At 39.0% G+C, this 18,042-nt stretch overlaps 1 protein-coding gene across 3 annotated transcripts in view; it reads right to left on the bottom strand.

Moving 5' to 3' along the window:
- Window positions 1–18,042, bottom strand: part of LOC129017919 (EF-hand calcium-binding domain-containing protein 3) — a 535,384-nt gene that overhangs the window by 640 nt on the left and 516,702 nt on the right. For all 3 annotated transcript variants that reach the window (XM_054458898.1, XM_054458899.2, XM_054458901.1), the window contains 3 exons: window positions 10,070–10,263; window positions 9,531–9,715; window positions 1,950–2,072 (listed from right to left, as the gene is read on the bottom strand). In XM_054458898.1, the coding sequence (XP_054314873.1) occupies window positions 1,950–2,072; window positions 9,531–9,715; window positions 10,070–10,263 (502 nt within the window). The remainder of the gene's footprint in view (window positions 1–1,949; window positions 2,073–9,530; window positions 9,716–10,069; window positions 10,264–18,042) is intronic.

Here is an 18,042-nt window from a genome sequence, read left to right as displayed (position 1 = left end):
ATCAAAATGTACTGCTTGGGAATAATGAGGTAATAAGAAATTTTATAAGGGTATGAAAAATACAATGGACTAAAATAGGCTGAAGTATGGTATGGAGATAGGCTATGGATATAACAGGAGTGCCAATTCAGCCACTCAGTTCAGCCTAGGATAGGGAGAACTGACTGGGAGAAGATGATGAGCTGAGTAGGTCCTCAAGGATGTGATCAAATTGAGGGAGTAAGTGGTGAGGGGAAGGTGTTCCAGGGAGAGGGGACAGCATAAACAGCATAAACAGAGACCCCAAGGCAGTAAATATCCTGGAGGTGTGGTAGGAGGGTTCAGACACTTGGTATTGCTGGAGCGTCAGCTTTAAAGTGGGAGGAATAAATAATGACAAAGGACAGGCAGGCCCTTACACACTTAATCTTATAAGTCAGTAATCTCTGTGAGGCTAGCAAAAGCCTGTTCCTCAGTGAAAATCATGCTGTAGTGACCCACTGTTTCTAATGAAAGTGAAATAAATCCCTTAAGCAGAAAATAGAGTTGAAATTGCCATCATTGAGAGGGACGTCTTCACTTTTAAGCAGGACAGTGCCATGGTTGGCTCTTCATGTTGGATCATTAGCAGCTGTGTGGAGAATGGTTGGAGGATACCAGGTTGGAGACTGCCTCATCTAAGGCAGTGGTAATGGGGATGGAGTGAAGGGGACAGATTTGAAAAATGTGGGTTTTTTTTGTTTTTTTTTTTTGAGACGGAGTCTTGCCTTGTTGCCTAACCTGGACTGCAGTAGTGCGATCTTGGCTCATCGCAACCTCTGCCTCCTAGGTTCAAGGGATTCTCCTGCCTCAGCCTCCCGAGTAGCTGGGACTACAGGCGCCCACCACCATGCCCGGCTAATTTTTATATTTTTAGTAGAGACAGGGTTTCACCATGTTGGCCAGGCTGGTCTCAAACTCCTGACCTCAGGTGATTTGCCTGCCTTAGCTTCCCAAAGTGCTAGGATTACAGGTGTGAGCCACCATGCCCAGCCCTGAAAAATCTTTCAGAGAATGACAATCGGCCAGACTTGGGGATTAGCAGATGTGAGGAATGAGGAAAAAACCCGAGTTAAGGATAGCTCCTGGCCTTCTAGCTTCAGTGACTGAGTAGATGCTATCAACTGAGACACATACAATATACTCTCATAACAAACCTGCACATGTACCCCGTGGATCTAAAATAAAAGTTGACCTTATTTAAACACACACACACACAAAACAAACAAACAAACAAACAAACAAACAAAAAACACCTGAGATACAGAATTCCCAGGGGAGAACCAGTTGGATGCACAAGATGATGAGTTTTGTTTTGGACATGTTGAGTTTGTTATGTTATGTCAGTGAGATAGGACAGAAATAGAGGAAAGAAGTTAGGTTAGTGACAACTTTAACAGTAATCAGTACATAGGTGGCAGCTGAACCAAGGAGGATAGATTGAGATAACCCAAAGAATACTTGCCCTAGCTGTTCTTTACCTAATGCCAAGATTTCCAATGTATTAACACCAAACTATTGATCTTCTCAAGCTTCTTAGCCCTGGTGCAGCTGGTGCCCCAGGGCTAGAGGCCTCATGATGTAAGATTCTTTCACCATGAATCTCTGAGTACGCTACTCACTGTGACTGTTGGTTAACTACCTTAATTAGTTTGATATTTCTGGAATAACACAAATGAATGTCCCAGAAATAACAGTGAGTATAGCTGCACAGGTGAATAGCAGGATGAATCATAACACTTAACATTTGAATCCATTTGATTATAGAGAAAGAAATGGTGTTATTACAATGGGTAAACATGAGAAACAACCTTGTCTCATTTTAAAGACATAGAGCAGATAAAAATTCTCTTGGTTTTATGGTGTAGTATTGAAGTGGACAATATTTTTGTCAGTGATTTCTGGGAAGGAACTCAACAAGGAATACTCACATGTTGTTTAATAGCAGTTGCATCGGCCACTGTACAAGTCTGCTTTTTCTTGAGCATTTGATCAATGGTGAGGATGTTATTTGAATAACCTGAGGCAGGGTCCATACATTTTATATTTGCTGCCTTTATGCATATTTAAAAAAGAAGGTTAGTAATACATTTTAATTAGACATAATAAATAAGTATATTTTATTATAGAAGGATTTGTATATAATTTATAAGGTTATTGCCAAACCATTTGTTTGTTTGTTTAGACTTTTTTCTGGGTCCCTCAGGAGTGGCATTTGGCATACGTGCAAAAATATCTGTATATCCTAGATGGTGCCCTAGGACTGGAATTGCTAGGTCAAAAGGTGTGAGGTCTGTCCTTTTGGTAATTATTGCCAAATTTCCTCTGTAGAGGGTGAACCAATTTACAAACCTATCTGTAACTTAGGAGTATACCTATGTTTTTTCATCTTGGTCAACATAATATGAAAAGATAAATATCTGAGGAGAGTTTTAACTTGGATCTTTTATGAGGAATGAGGTTGAATATTTTTTCATGTTTCTGAGAACTGTTCATACCCTTTGCCAATTTTTATATAGGTTATTTTTTTCTGATGAATTTGAAGTTCTTTGAAGTTAGCCTTTTGTGTTATGAGTGGCAACTGTGATTTTTTTTGGCCATATGGAGATGTTTGATCTTGAAGCAGTGGAATTAATATCTTTTTATTTAAAAATGCATTTGACTTTTGTATCACCGTTAGGGAGGCCTTCCCAGAGTTTATTTCAGTATGTTTAAGGTTTCTTTTCTTTTTCTTTGTCTCTGACCCTCCATTTATTCCTTTTGCATTTCATCCATTTGCAATTTGTATATGAAGTGTGAATCTCATTTTTTTCCTCAGATGCCTACTCAGTGCACTATTTGTTGAATAATTTATCATTTTCCTGTTGTGTTGAAATGCCACGTTTTCCTTAAGTTAAAATTCTCCACATAGCTCTATTTATTTTGGGACTTTCTATTTTCTTCCTTGGGTCTGTCTGTTAATATCTTAATATCATACTGTTTTAATGATTGAGACTTTTTTTTTTTTTTTTTTGAGACAGAGTCATGAAAGTGGCTCATGCCTGTGATTCCAGCACTTTGGGAGGCTGAGGTGGGTGGATTGCTTGAGCCCAGGAGTTCAAGACCAGCCAACATGGTGAAACCCCATCTCTACTAAAAATACAAAAACTAGCTGGGCATGGTGGCACGTGTCTGTAGTCCCAGCTACTAGAGAGGCTGAAGTGGGAGGATTGCTTGAGCCTGGGAGGCAGAGGTTGCAGTGAGCTGATATCACATCACTGCACTCCAGCCTGGGTGACAAAGTTGAGACCCTGTCTCAATAACAACAACAACAAAAACCCTTGGGGAAAATTTGAAAAATCACATTAAAGGTATAGACAAGCAAGAAAGAACAACACCCTTATAATGTCAAACATTCTTTTTTTTTTTTTTTTTTTTTTTGAGACAGAGTCTCGCTGGAGTGCAGTGGTGGGATCTTGGCTCACTGCAACCTTCGCCTCCTGGGTTCAAGTGATTCTCCTGCCTCAGCCTCCCTAGTAGCTGGGATTACAGACACGTGCCACCATGCCTGGCTACATTTTGTATTTTTAGTAGAGACAGGGTTTCACCATGTTGACCAGGCTGGTCTCGAACTCCTGATCTCAGGTGATCCGCCTGCCTTGGCCTCCCAAAGTGCTGAGATTACAGGTGTGAGCCACCATGCCCGGCCTTGAAAGTATTTTTATTTACTCTCCCTCTTGAATGATAGCTTAGCTGGAAATACTTTTCTCTCCTCAATCTATAGATATTATTTGATTGTCTTCTGGCCTTTATTTTTGCGTGCATGAAGTCTCCTGTTAGTCTACTTTTTGTTCCTTTGTAAGTTATTTATTTTTTCTGTCTGGTTTCCTTCCTTTCTTTCTTCCTTCCTTCCTTCCTTCCTCTCTTTCTCTTTCTCTTTCTTTCTTTCATTCGAGACAGAATGTTGCTTGGTGGCCCAGGCTGGAGTGCAGTGGTGCAGTCTCAGCTCACTGGAACCTCTGCCTTCTGGGTTCAAGAGATTCTCTTGCCTCAGCCTCCCAAGTAGCTGGGATTACAGGCATGTGCCATCATGCCCGACTAATTTTTGTATTTAGTACAGATGGGGTTTCATCATGTTGGCCAGGCTGGTCTTGAACTCCTGACCTCAGGTGATCCACTTGCCTTGGCCTCCCAAAGTGCTGGGATTACAGATGTGAGCCACTGTGCTTGGCCTCTGGTTGCTTTTGAAGTGTTTTCTTTGTCTTCATTTTCTACTGCAATGTTTCAAGTTGTATTTTCTTTTATATATGCTGCTCCAGGGTGTTTTCTTCAATTTAAGAATTCATATCTTTTATCAATTTAGAAAAATTCTCAGTCACTCCTAAAAATACTCAGTCATTACTAAACACTTTAATAATTTAAAACATGTTTTACAGTCTTTTAAAGATCTGCTATATCAAATTATGATACTCCTCTTGTTTACCTACTCACTTTTTTTGAGAGTAGATTATTTCCTTGTATGGCTTGTAATTTTTGTGAACCTATCTTTAAAAGAGATTTTAAAAGATTTTTGATATAAGCTGTGCAAACCTAGGATATGGATGTGTTTATATTTGTGTCTGGCAGACCTCCCAAGGTAATACCAATCTAAAACCAGTTTTTAGGGTAATTTTACTGCTTGGAGATTTCATCCAATGTGGAAACTATAAATTCAGATTCTGAATCCATGCATCCTACAATCTTGAGTTTCAAATTCTTCACAGAATACTTTCTTCTTATTCAGAGCTTTGAGCAGACCAAGCTTGGCTATGGACTGAGTTTCTTACCCCTCCTTTTACTGAGAGGGCAACCCTTACAGATTCTGGTTTCAATTCCAGTTGCTTACTTCCAGGGATCCACATCTCCTGACCCTGAATGGGCATCTAAACCCCAATCCCAACCCATCAGGGCCGAGATCTATAGGATCTACCTACCACTTACTAACTTGTGAACTTGTTATTCTGGCTTTAGGTGCTCTCTCTCTCTCTCTTGCTTTCTGAAACATGGGGTTTTCCTTTCTTTTGAATACATTTTTGAATGTTTGTTATTTTATTTCGTCCAGTATTCATATATATATATGACTATATATGTGACTATATATGTGACTATATATATATGACTATATATATGACTATATATGTGAATATATATGAATATATGTGAATATATATGAATATATATGTGAATATATATATGAATATATATATGAATATATGTGAATATATATATGAACATATATGAATATATATGTGAATATATATATGAACATATATGAATATATATGTGAATATATATATGAACATATATGAATATATATGTGAATATATATATGAACATATATGAATATATATGTGAATATATATATGAACATATATGAATATATATGTGAATATATATGAACATATATGAATATATATGTGAATATATATGAATATATATGTGAATATATATGTGAATATATGTGAATATATATGTGAATATATATGTGAATATATATGAATATATGTGAATATATGTGAATATATATATGAATATATGTGAATATATATGTGAATATATGTGAATATATATGAATATATATGTGAATATATATGTGAATATATGTGTATATATGAATATGTATGTGAATATATATATGAATATGTATGTGAATATATATATGAATATATATGTGAATATATATATGAATATATATGTGAATATATATGTGAATATATATGTGAATATATATGTGAATATATATGTGAATATATGTGTATATATGAATATATATGTGAATATATGTGAAAATATATGTGAATATATATGTGAATATATATGTGAATATATATGAATATATGTGACTATATATGTGAATATGTGACTATATATGTGAATATATGTGAATATATATGTGACTATATATGTGACTATATATGTGAATATATATGTGAATATATGTGAATATATATGTGAATATATGTGAATATATATGTGAATATATGTATATGTGAATATATATGTGAATATATATGTGAATATATATGTGAATATATATATGAATATATATGTGACTATATGTGAATATATGTGAATATATATATATATTTTGTAGAGACATAATTTTACCATGCTGCCCAGGCTGGTCTCGAACTCCTCGTCTCAAGGAATCCACCTTCCTTGGCCTCCTAAAGTGTTGGGGTTACAGGCATGAGCTACCATACCCAGCCCTATCCAATATTTTAACGTGGTCTAGGGAGTCTATGTGTGGGGTCAAGTAGTGTTCATGTAACTCAGTTACTTTCTGAAACTTGAAAGTACCATTTCTTTCTTTTCTTTTTTGTAGAGACGGGGTTTCACCATGTTGCCCAGGTTGTTCTCAAACTCCTGAGCTCAAGTGATCCAGCCACCTCAGCCTCCCAAAGTGCTGGGATTATAGGCATGAGGCACTGTGCCCAGCCTATTTCTTGGTTCTAGTGAACATTTATTTTATTTTATTTTGAGTTGGAGTTTTGCTCTTATTGCCCAGGCTGGAGTGCAATGGTGCGATCTTGGCTCACCACAACCTCTGCCTCCCGGGTTCAAGCGATTCTCCTGCCTCAGCCTCCTGAGTAGCTGGGATTACAGGCATGTGCCACCACGCCCAGCTAATTTTGTATTTTTATTAGTAGAGATGGAGTTTCTCCATGTTGGTCAGGCTGGTCTCGAACTCTCGACCTCAGGTGATCCACCCGCTTTGGCCTCCCAAAGTGCTGGGATTACAGGCGTGAGCCACTGCGCCCAGCCTCTAATGAACGTTTAAAAATATACAATTATATTAGATTAGATGTAATATACTACATAGTATATTAGATATACTATATATGTATATAACTATAAACATATAGTTTAATAGAAATAGCATTAAATGTAGTATATTATAATATTTGTAAATATAGTACATATACAGTAGGTATAGATGTAAATATACATATATATGCATGTAGTATAATAAATATAAATATGTAGTGTATTAGAGGTAATATAGTAGTAAATATGTAATAGATGGTAACGTGTTATGAAAAAAAATCAGGAAAGGGGGTAAGGTATTGGGGGTTGTGATTTTATTTGAATACATATATATATTTATTTGTTCAAAAATTTTTATTTTAAATTTATTTTTAATTAAAAAATTTATTTTTAGAGCTGGAGCCTCACTATGTTGCCCAGGCTAGAGTGCAGTGCATTCACAGGCATGATCATAGCACATTACATAGCCTTGAATTCCTGGGCTCAAGTGATCCTCTTCCCTCAGCCTCCTAATCAGCTGGGATTAGGGGTATGTACCATTGCACCCAGCTATTTAAATATTTATTTAAAAAATAATTTATTGGCCAAGTGTGGTGGCTCATGCCTGTAATTCCAGCACTTTGGGAGGCTGAGGTGGGCGGATCACCTGAGGTCAGGAGTTCGAGACCAGCCTGACCAACATGGTGAAACCCCGTCTTTACTAAGAATACAAAAATTAGCCGGGTGTGGTGGCGCATGCTTGTGGTCCAGCTATTTGGGAGGCTGAGGCAGGAGAATTGCTTGAAACTGGGAGGTGGAGGTTGTAGTGAGCCAAGATCACGCCACTGTATTCCAGCCTGGGCAACAGAGCAAGACTCTGACTCAAAAAAAAAAAATTATTAAAGTGAAAATTCATGTAACATAAAATGAACCATGTGAAGTGAACAATTCAGTGGCATTTAGTACAATGACAATGTGGGGATTGTTATTTTAATGGGGTTGTTAGAGAGGCCTCCTGAAGTGACATTTGAGACAAGACCTGAAAGAGGTAAGGGGAGAGCTATGATGCAGCTCTCTGAGGAACAACATTAGAGCAGAAGAAATAGCAAAGCCATAGACCATGAGGTGAGAGCACGTCTAGTCTGTAAGAGGAAGAGTAAAGAGGCCTTGAGGATGGATTGGAATGCACTGGACGGTGAGCAGTGGAAGATGAGATTGTTGGATAGGCAATGAGAGCCTAGATCAGTGATGGCCAATAATATTTTCCTCAATAATGGAAATTTTCTATATTTCTGTGTCATCCAGTATAGTAGCCATTAGCCACATATGGCTATTGAGCATTTGCAATGTGACTGGTGTGACTGAGGAACTGAATTTGTAATTTTATTTAATCTTAATTAATTGAAACTTAAACAGCTACTAGTGGCTACAATTATTGGAAGGCTCAGGTTTTGATTGTGTGGGACATTGTAAGTTATAAAAATTTTGGTTTTCATTCTGCGTGATATGAAAAGCCATTGGAGGGTTTCAATCTGATTTTAACAGAACCACTTTGGCTGCTGGGTTTAGAATCAATTGAAGGGGACAATAGTAGAAGCAAGGGGACCATTTAGGAAGCTATTGACATTATTTCTGCTGAGATTATTAGAGACAATCTAGCATATATTATGTTCTCAGGAAATAAAGTATTTGTATCACAGTATTCTTTCTTCCAAAAAATACTGAGTTACCTGTGGGCCAAATTCTATTTTAGATGATAGGGATACCTTAGTGAAAGAAATACAACCCTTGTGTACATGAATGTTATATTCTAGTTGGAGAGATTGACAATAAACAGATAAGCATCTGGGGTGGAGGAGTAGTTGAATGTTGGGACATAAGTTTAAAAGAGGATAAATGTCCTCTTATTTCCATCTTCTCAGTGATATTTGCCTGTGGGTGTTACTTCATTTGGAGAAAGACAAAGTCTGAACTTGAGGTCATTTGTGACAGTGATACCCCTCTAGGCCTCTTAAACTCTATGTGTGGAGGGGCCTTCTAGGAATTGTATAGTGATGTGAACAACACATGGACCTCTGGAACCCAGAGCTCCACAGGGTGGGCTGGCCTCCAGTTAAGTTTCCATTCTGTTTCTTAGGCCTAGAGGCCTTACCTGGGGTGAGGCCAGAGCCTCTTGAGAGTTTATCTAGAAACTTGGGCATAGTTGCTGGAGACCTTAAAACTTATGATGACAAAAGTATATCCTGGGAGGGGGGGCAAAAAGACTAGAGTCAACAGAACTTGAAGCAAGGCCAGAAGGTGCAGCTGGGACCATAAATGGGGATCTAGTCGAGGGCAGTATGGCCCCTCCATCACAGCACTGCCCCTTTGGGTTGCGGGCCTGGTCTTCTCATCTCATGGTGTTTGCCCAACCACAATCTAGAGTGGATGGAGGGTGTCCAGAGTGCAGCTTCTGGTCCCTGAGTGGTTGGGGGAGCAGTCAGAGATAGGATTGCAGAAACTTCTATTGTTATTATTCCTATATTCCCCATCCCCAACCCCAAAGCTGTATTTTTTAGTAAGTTTAACTATTTGTTGAAATTAAATGAAATGTTAATACCTGGACTTAAATTTAGGAACATGGTTATGGCATCTGGTTTGAAAATAATGACTAAAACTATTTGTTGTAAAAAGCATGTTATTAGTTCTGTTAAGTTAGTGCTTAAAAATCCAAGTATTTAACTAATGTGACATAATCTAAATCTCACCTGTGTTTTCCAGTCTCTTTTATGGAAAAAATAATCCTCAAAGAAATTCAAAGGCTCCTTTCTTCTTAGCATCTCTAATTTCTGCATGTCTTTGAATGGCTTTCCCATCACCACCCCATCCACATTAGGGAACAATGGAAAGATGGGTATTTTTGAATATGGGCTATCTGAACCGGAATTGCATCCTAAAAAGATAAAAACAAAAATGGTATCACAAACAATGTAAGAAGAAGTTCACATAAAAGACCAGCATGTGGTGCCTGTTTTGCTTTGTCTATTCTTCTCAGTGGCCATGGCCCTCATTCTTCACTCTCCTGCTCCCACCCGCCACCCATCCACAGACTCTAGGCTTCATCAGGTGTCTGAGGATTCAGTTACATCTACATTTGCTTTCAAATGACATCTATGTGACAGAGAGTGGTCACTCAGAATAGGCTGTGGTCCTGTTCTTACGGCATTTGGGCTCTAGTACTTCTTTCTGACCAGTCATATACAAATAAATCCTTTACAACAGTAGAGAGAGAACAAATGGCTCTTACTCTTGAGCTCTTCAAGAAATTTAAATAAATCCTTTTCTTTCATTATTGCAATCCGGGCAGCATTAGCAAAGGCAGCCATGCTTGAGCTCGGAGGTGTGCATATGTCTGGCTTAAGTGTCCTTTTTCCATAGCCCATAGTGTAGGGACTCCACAACATTCCTGGGCCAGTATGCTGGAATTTTCTTTGGAAATAGCTTTAAAAAAAAAAAGGTAATTCAGAAATGGATACAAAGAGATATAGGACAAAATTTTTTAAAAGTCAAGTTGCTAGTTACATATGCTGAAGAAACTTATTTTAAATCTAATTTGCATATTCATTCAATAATATTTGAGTGCCTGTTTCTGTGATATTTATAGAATATTTACTGACACCTTCCACAGGCCATTTGACTATTTATATCTGTATTCCTTGGCTTTTGGTCTCCTTTTTTTCCCCAAGGCTTCCCAGAGTTTTTGTTTTTGTTTTTTTTTAGAGAGAGATGAGGTCTTGTTATGTTGCCAGGCTGGACTGGAACTCCTGGGCTCAAATTCTCCTCCCTCCTCAGCCTCCTGAGTAGCTGGGACTATAGGTACCTGCTATCATGTCCAGCTCTGACCTCCCTGTTTGGTTTAGAAAAATACTTATGAATTATGATCCTTGACAAACACTTAAGTGGTACCTGCCTGAATGCAAACATTAATTATTATTACTTTGTGTTAGGTTTAAAAATGCAACTTTTGTTTTAAATTAAAATAACTTCTCACTGCAGAGAATTTGGAAAACATAGAAAAGTATAAAAAAGAAAAGAAAATACTACCAGTAAGCTTATGATCTGGAGTAAATCACTATTGATTGCATTTCTTTCCTTTTTTTTTTTGGAGTGTATGTGTATGAACAGACTTAGAAGATGTGTTACTGGGTGTTTTAGGTTATACATTCTTTAAGAATAAGTACAGCTGGCAGGCTGTATATGATAAAGGACTCTGATCCATAGTATAAACATCTGACTACAAACATGCATGCCTCGAATATCAGTGACTGTGGTGGTAAGTGATCAGCTTCCTCCTTGCTGCCAGAACAGTGGACTTCTCTCTGCAGCTATGCTAGGAATCTGCTTACTGCTGCTGAGGTGGAAGGACTTGCTTCTCACTGCTTTGGTAGTGGAACCTCTCACATCTCAGTGTTCTGAGAAGAAGAGCATCACTCCGTGCTGTCTCAGAGGACAAAGTGTAGGACCTTGCTTCTCACTAATACATAGGCTGATTTCTTCCTGTTACAGCAATGGGAGGCTTCACTACTCTCTGGGATGGTGACAGGCAACCTTTCCTTTCCTCTCAGGAAGAGGGAAAGGACTCATTCTAAATGTTGGGGCTGAAGCAGTGGTTGGTAGGAAATGTGCCTATGGTGCTCTGATTAGAGTCTGACTTATAATCAGATACTTTCTTCCCTAGCCTTGAGCTCAACCATCCACAATGTCATCACTTGCCTATGAAAATGGCATAATGTAATTTGATTCCCACCAGGTCCTTCAAGCCTCAGTTTTTCTTTCCCTCAGAGTATTCTCTATATACCCTATGGCTCCGAGTGTGGTCTTCAGCACCACTGGGAAAATACAAATTGTGGGAAATACAAATTCTTGGCCCTGACTACACACCTATTAACTTAGCAATCCTGTAGCCTAGCAATGTGTTTTAACAATCACTCCAGCTGATTCTGACACAGTGCAAGTTTCAGAACTTTTGCTCTAGTCTATAGTTTCCTTTCTTCCTTGAAATTCTAATCTTTGCTTAACAATTTATGTCACATTATATTTTATAACTAATTGTTTCATGTATATTACATACCAAAACTAGTGGCTTGTGCTTGTATTTGCTGTCTTTATTATTATTATTATTATTTTTTGAGACGGAATTTTGTTCTTGTTGCCCAGGCTGGAGTGCAATGGCACGATCTTGGCTCACTGCAACCTCCACCTCCCGGGTTCAAGCAATTCTCCTGCCTCAGCTTCCCGAATAGCTGGGATTAAAGGCATGCGCCACCATGCCTGGCTAATTTTGTACTTTTAGTAGAGATGGAGTTTCTCCATGTTGGTCAGGCTGGTCTTGAACTCCCAACCTCAAGTGATCCATCCGCCTCGGCCTCCCAAAGTGCGGGATTACAGGCGTGAGCCACCGTGCCCAGCCTGCTATTTATTATTATTACTATTATTTTAGAGACAGAGTCTCACAGTCTCCCAGGCTGGAGTACAGGGGTGCAAGGCTCACTACAGCCTTGAACTCCTGGCCTCAAGCAGTCCTTCTGCCTCCACCTCCTGAGTAGCTGGGACCACAGGTGCAAGCCACCCTGCCTGGCTAATTTTTAAATTTTTTGTAGAGAGTTTCCCTACATTGCCCAGGCAGGTCTTGAACTTCTGGGCTCAAGTGATCCTCCTGCTTTGGGCTCCCAAAGCTTTGGGATTACAAGTATTTAACTAATGTGACATAATCTAAATCTCACCTGATTGGCATAGTGCACTATAGCCCAGAGCCCTTGGGGCTGAAGGGATCCTCCTGCCTCAGCCTCCCAAGTAGCTGGAACTACAGGCCTGCACCACCATTCCTGGCTGTGGTAATTTTTTATGACAGCCCTAGGAAACTGACTCACAAAGGGGGAAACTGTTTTAGGCAAATACCAGGAGGTGAGAGAGCATGGAGTATTTGAGGACCCGAGTTAAATGTAATCTAGGGTGTGAGAGAGGAAGTTACAAGAGATGAGGGCTGGGCACAGCTGCTCTCGCCTATAATCCCAGCACTTTGGGAGGCTGATGGGGGTGGATAACTTGAGGTCAGGAGCTCAAGACCAGCTCGAGCAACGTGGTGACACCCTGTCTTTACAAAAAAATACAAAGATTAGACAGGCATGGTAGTGCACGCTTGTAGTCCCAGCTACTCCAGGAAGCTGAAATGAGAGGATTGCTTGAGTCTGGGAGGTAGAGGCTGCAATGAGCCTTGATCGCACCACTGCACTCCAGCACTCTAGCCTGGGAGATAAGAGAGCAAGACTCTGTGGAGAGACAGAGAGAGATATATGAGACTGGAGGTTAAGCAAAGGATATATTATAAAGGACCTTTAAAATGTCACATTAAGTTATAACTTTTTCATAGGAAACATGAGAGATCACTGTAGGCTTTTTAGAAGGTAAGTGATGTGATGATATGATTAGATTTGTGCTTGGCATTGTAGGCCACTTAAATATTTTCTAATATATTCAGTTATGATCTGGCTGCAGTGTGGAAAGTGGATGGAGATGGCAAAAATGGAAACAGAGTGACAAGGCAGGATACTACAGTTAAGTCCAAGAAGATAGTGACTTACTTACACAAGGGTAGTTTCTGTGGGGATAGAGAGAAGTTCATGGCTTTCATGTTGAGGAGGTAAGATAGACAGGGCTTAGTGATTGGTTGGATGTAGGGAATGAGAGAGCAGTGACAACTGGGGATTATGCTGCGCCTTTGGCTCAGACAGTTGGGTAAATACACTGAGATGGCAAAACCATGCACTGAGATCTGAAACTCAAGTGGAAGAACTATAGAAGTATGTGTGGACACAGATATACAAACTACCATCAGAGAATACTATAAACACCTCTATGCAAATAAACTAGAAAATCTAGAAGAAATGGATAAATTCCTGGACACATACACCCTCCCAAGATGAAACTAGGAAGAAGTTGAATCCCTGACTAGACCAATAACAGGCTCTGAAATTGAGGCAATAATTAATAGCCTACCAACCAAAAAAAGTCCAGGACCAGATGGATTCACAGCCGAATTCTACCAGAGGTACAAAGAGGAGCTGGTACCATTCCTTCTGAAACTATTCCAATCAATAGAAAAAGAGGAAATCCTCCCTAACTCATCTTATGAGGCCAGCATCATCCTGATACCAAAGCCTGGCAGAGACACAACAAAAATAGAGAATTTTAGACCAATATCCCTGATGAACATTGATGCGAAAATCCTCAATAAAATACTGGCAAACCGAATCCAGCAGCACATCAAAAAGCTTATCCACCATGATCAAGTCAGCTTCATCCCTGGGATGCAAGGCTGGTTCAACATATGCAAATCAATAAACGTAACCCATCATATAAACAGAAACAAAGACAAAAACCACATGATGATCTCAACAGATGCAGAAAAGGCCTTCAACAAAATTCAACAGCCCTTCATGCTAAAAACTCTCAGTAAATTAGGTATTGATGGGACGTATTTCAAAATAATAAGAGCTATTTATGACAAACCCACAGCCAATATCATACTGAATGGGCAAAAACTGGAAGCATTCTCTTTGAAAACTGGCACAAGACAGGGATGCCCTCTCTCACCACTCCTATTCAACACAGTGTTGTAAGTTCTGGCCAGGGCAATCAGGCAGGAGAAAGAAATAAAGGGTATTCAATTAGGAAAAGAGACAGTCAAATTGTCCCTGTTTGGAGATGACATGATTGTATATTTAGAAAACCCCATCATCTCAGCCCAAAATCTCCTTAAGCTGATAAGCAACTTCAGCAAAGTCTCAGGATACAAAATCAATATGCAAAAATCACAAGCATTCCTATACACGAATAACAGACAAACACAGAGCCAAATCATGAGTGAACTCCCATTCACAATTGCTTCAAAGAGAATAAAATACCGAGGAATACAACTTGCAAGGGATGTGAAGGACATCTTCAAGGAGAATTACAAACCACTGCTCAACGAAATAAAAGAAGCCACAAACAAATGGAAGAACATTCCATACTCATGGATAGGAGGAATCAATATCATGAAAATGGCCATATTGCCCAAAGTAATTTATAGATTCAATGCCATCCCCATCAAGCTTCCAATGACTTTCTTTACAGAATTGGAAAAAACTACTTTAAAGTTCATGTGGGACCAAAAAAGAGCCCACATTGCCAAGACAATCCTAAGTAAAAAGAAAAAAGCTAGAGGCATCACGCTACCTGACTTCAAACTATATTACAAGGCTACAGTAACCAAAACAGAGATATAGACAAATGGAACAGAACAGAGCCCTCAGAAATAATACCACACATCTACAACCATCTGATCTTTGACAAACCTGACAAAAACAAGAAATGGGGAAAGGATTCCCTATTTAATAAATGGTGCTGGGAAAACTGGATAGCCATATGTAGAAAGCTGAAACTGGATTCCTTCCTTACACCTATACAAAAATTAATTCAAGATGGATTAAAGACTTAAATGTCAGACCTAAAACCATAAAAGCCCTAGAAGAAAACCTAGGCAATACCATTCAGGACATAGGCATGGGCAAGGACTTCATGTCTAAAACACCAAAAGCAATGGCAACAAAATCCAAAATTGACAAATGGGATCTAATTAAACTGAAGAGCTTCTGCACAGCAAAAGAAACTACCACCAGAGTGAACAGGCAACCTACAGTATGGGAGAAAATTTTTGCAATCTACCCGTCTGACAAAGGGCTAATATTCAGAATCTACAAAGAACTTAAACAAATTTACAAGAAAAAAATCAAACAACCTAATCAAAAAGTGAGTGAAGGATTATGAACAGACACTTCTCAAAAGAAGACATTTATGCAGCCAACAGACACATGAAAAAATGCTCATCATCACTGGTCATCAGAGAAATGCAAATCAAAACCACAATGAGATACCATCTCACACCAGTTAGAATGGCAATCATTAAAAAGTCAGGAAACAACAGGTGCTGGAGAGGATGTGGAGAAATAGGAACACTTTTACACTGTTGGTAGGACTGTAAACTGGTTCAACCATTGTGGAAGACAGTGTGGCAATTCCTCAAGGATCTAGAACTAGAAATACCATTTGACCCAGCAATCCCATTACTGGGTATATACCCAAAGGACTATAAATTATGCTGCTATAAAGACACATGCACATGTATGTTTATTGTGGCACTATTCACAATAGCAAAGACTTGGAACCAACCCAAATGTCCATCAATGATAGACTGGATTAAGAAAATGTGGCACATATACACCATAGAATACTATGCAGCCATGAAAAAGGATGAGTTCATGTCCTTTGTAGGGACATGGATAAAGCTGGAAACCATCATTCTGAGCAAACTATCGCAAGGACAGAAAACCAAACACCGCATGTTCTCACTCATACGTAGGAATTGAACAATGAGAACACTTGGACACAGGGTGGGGAACATCACACACTGGGGCCTGTCGTAGGGTCAGTGGAGGAGGGAGGGATAGATAGCATTAGGAGATATACCTAATGTAAATGACGAGTTAATGGGTGCAGCACACCAACATGGCACATATATACATATGTAACAAACCTGCACGTTGTGCACATGTACCCTAGAACTTAAAGTATAATAAAAAAAAAGAAAAAAAAAGAAGTATGTGTGGACAAAGAGATAAATTAAGTTTTTACCTTTGGTTTGAGGTGGCTGTGGGGCTTACAAATGGAGATGCCCAGTAGGCAGATGGAAACCCTAGAAGGAAGATCTGGGCTGGAGATCCCAGTGTGATCTTCTCTGTGCCTCATTCTCCTTGCCTGTATACAAATGGAGGTAATAGGACCTACCTCACAGGTTTGATTTGGGGATTAAATGGAGGTCATTCAGCAAATAATTACTGAGCTCCTGGTGTATATCAAGCATTTTCCTATAATAGATACTGGGAAGATAGCAGTGAATAAAACACACAAAAAATAATTCCTGTTCTCATGGAACTTACATTCTAGCATGAGAATACAGATGATAAAATAAATAAGTAAATTTTATTGCATATTAAAAGGTGATGAATAGTATGAAGAAAAATAAAGCAGAGAAGTGGGGACAGGGAGTGGTAGGAGGGTTGCAGTTTTAAACAGGGTGGTTCGAGAAGGCTTTGCTGAGATGACATCTGAACAAAGACCCAAAGGTAGTGAGAGTGAGTTGAGTGAGTCATGGTCTATCCAGGGGAAAAGTATCCAGATAAAGGGAAAAGCAAGTGCAAAGGCCTTAAGGTGGGAGTGTGTTTGATGTACATGAGGAAGAGTAAGGAGGCCAGCATGGCTACAGCAGAGTAACAGAGACAAAGTCAAAGAGGTCAAAGGAGAATGCAGCACACATAGAGGACCAATATGTCATTGTAAAGGCTTTGGCTTGGTGCCAGGCAGTGGCTCACGCCTGTAATCCTAGCACTTTGGGAGGCTGAGGTGAGCAGATCTCTTGAGCCCAGGAGTTTGAGACCAGCCTGGGCAACATAGTGAATACCTATCACCACAAAAAATAGAAAAATTAGCCAGGTGTGATGGTGCACACCTGTAATCCCAGCTATTTGGGAGGCTGAGATGGGAGGATCACTTAAGCCTGGGAGGTTGAGGCTTCAGTGAACCATCATGGTGCCACTGCAAGACCCTGCCTCAAAAAAGAAAAAAAAAAGACTTTGGCTTTTACTCTGAGGGAAATGGGAGGGTTTTGAAGGTTTTGAGCAGAGGAGTGATATGATCTGCAGCATTTGGAAGACTCATTTGGTACTGTAGGAGTCAAGGAGTCAGCTAGGCACAGGGAGTGTTGTGAGTAGGCTGTTCAGCAGGCAGAGCTGGGGAGCAGCAGTCAAAGGTGCAAGCAGGAAGACCAATTATTAGCCAGGGAAAAACTAATGTATGTAAAGTGCTTGCTCAGAGCTTTGCATTTAATACATATTCAATAAATGGTATCAACTATGTGAATACCTATCAAATTCTACCATTAACCAAATCAAGACCTGCTTTCTCAGGAAATTAAATAATTATCTTTGCCACTTATTTGACATTTATTTAACATATTTTGAATTATGTTACTTCTGTATATTTATTTAAATATCCACATATTTCTGACTTTTCTCTCCATTTATATATATATATGTGTGTGTGTGTGTGTGTGTATACATATATAATTATTATTTTTTCTTTCTTTCTTTTGAGACAGGGTCTCACTTTGTTACCCACGCTGGA

Source organism: Pongo pygmaeus, chromosome 19, assembly GCF_028885625.2.
Source record: "Pongo pygmaeus isolate AG05252 chromosome 19, NHGRI_mPonPyg2-v2.0_pri, whole genome shotgun sequence".
Lineage (NCBI taxonomy): Eukaryota > Metazoa > Chordata > Mammalia > Primates > Hominidae > Pongo > Pongo pygmaeus.
Note: the sequence above shows the minus strand (reverse complement) of the source record. Positions and strands in the feature narration are given on the sequence as shown.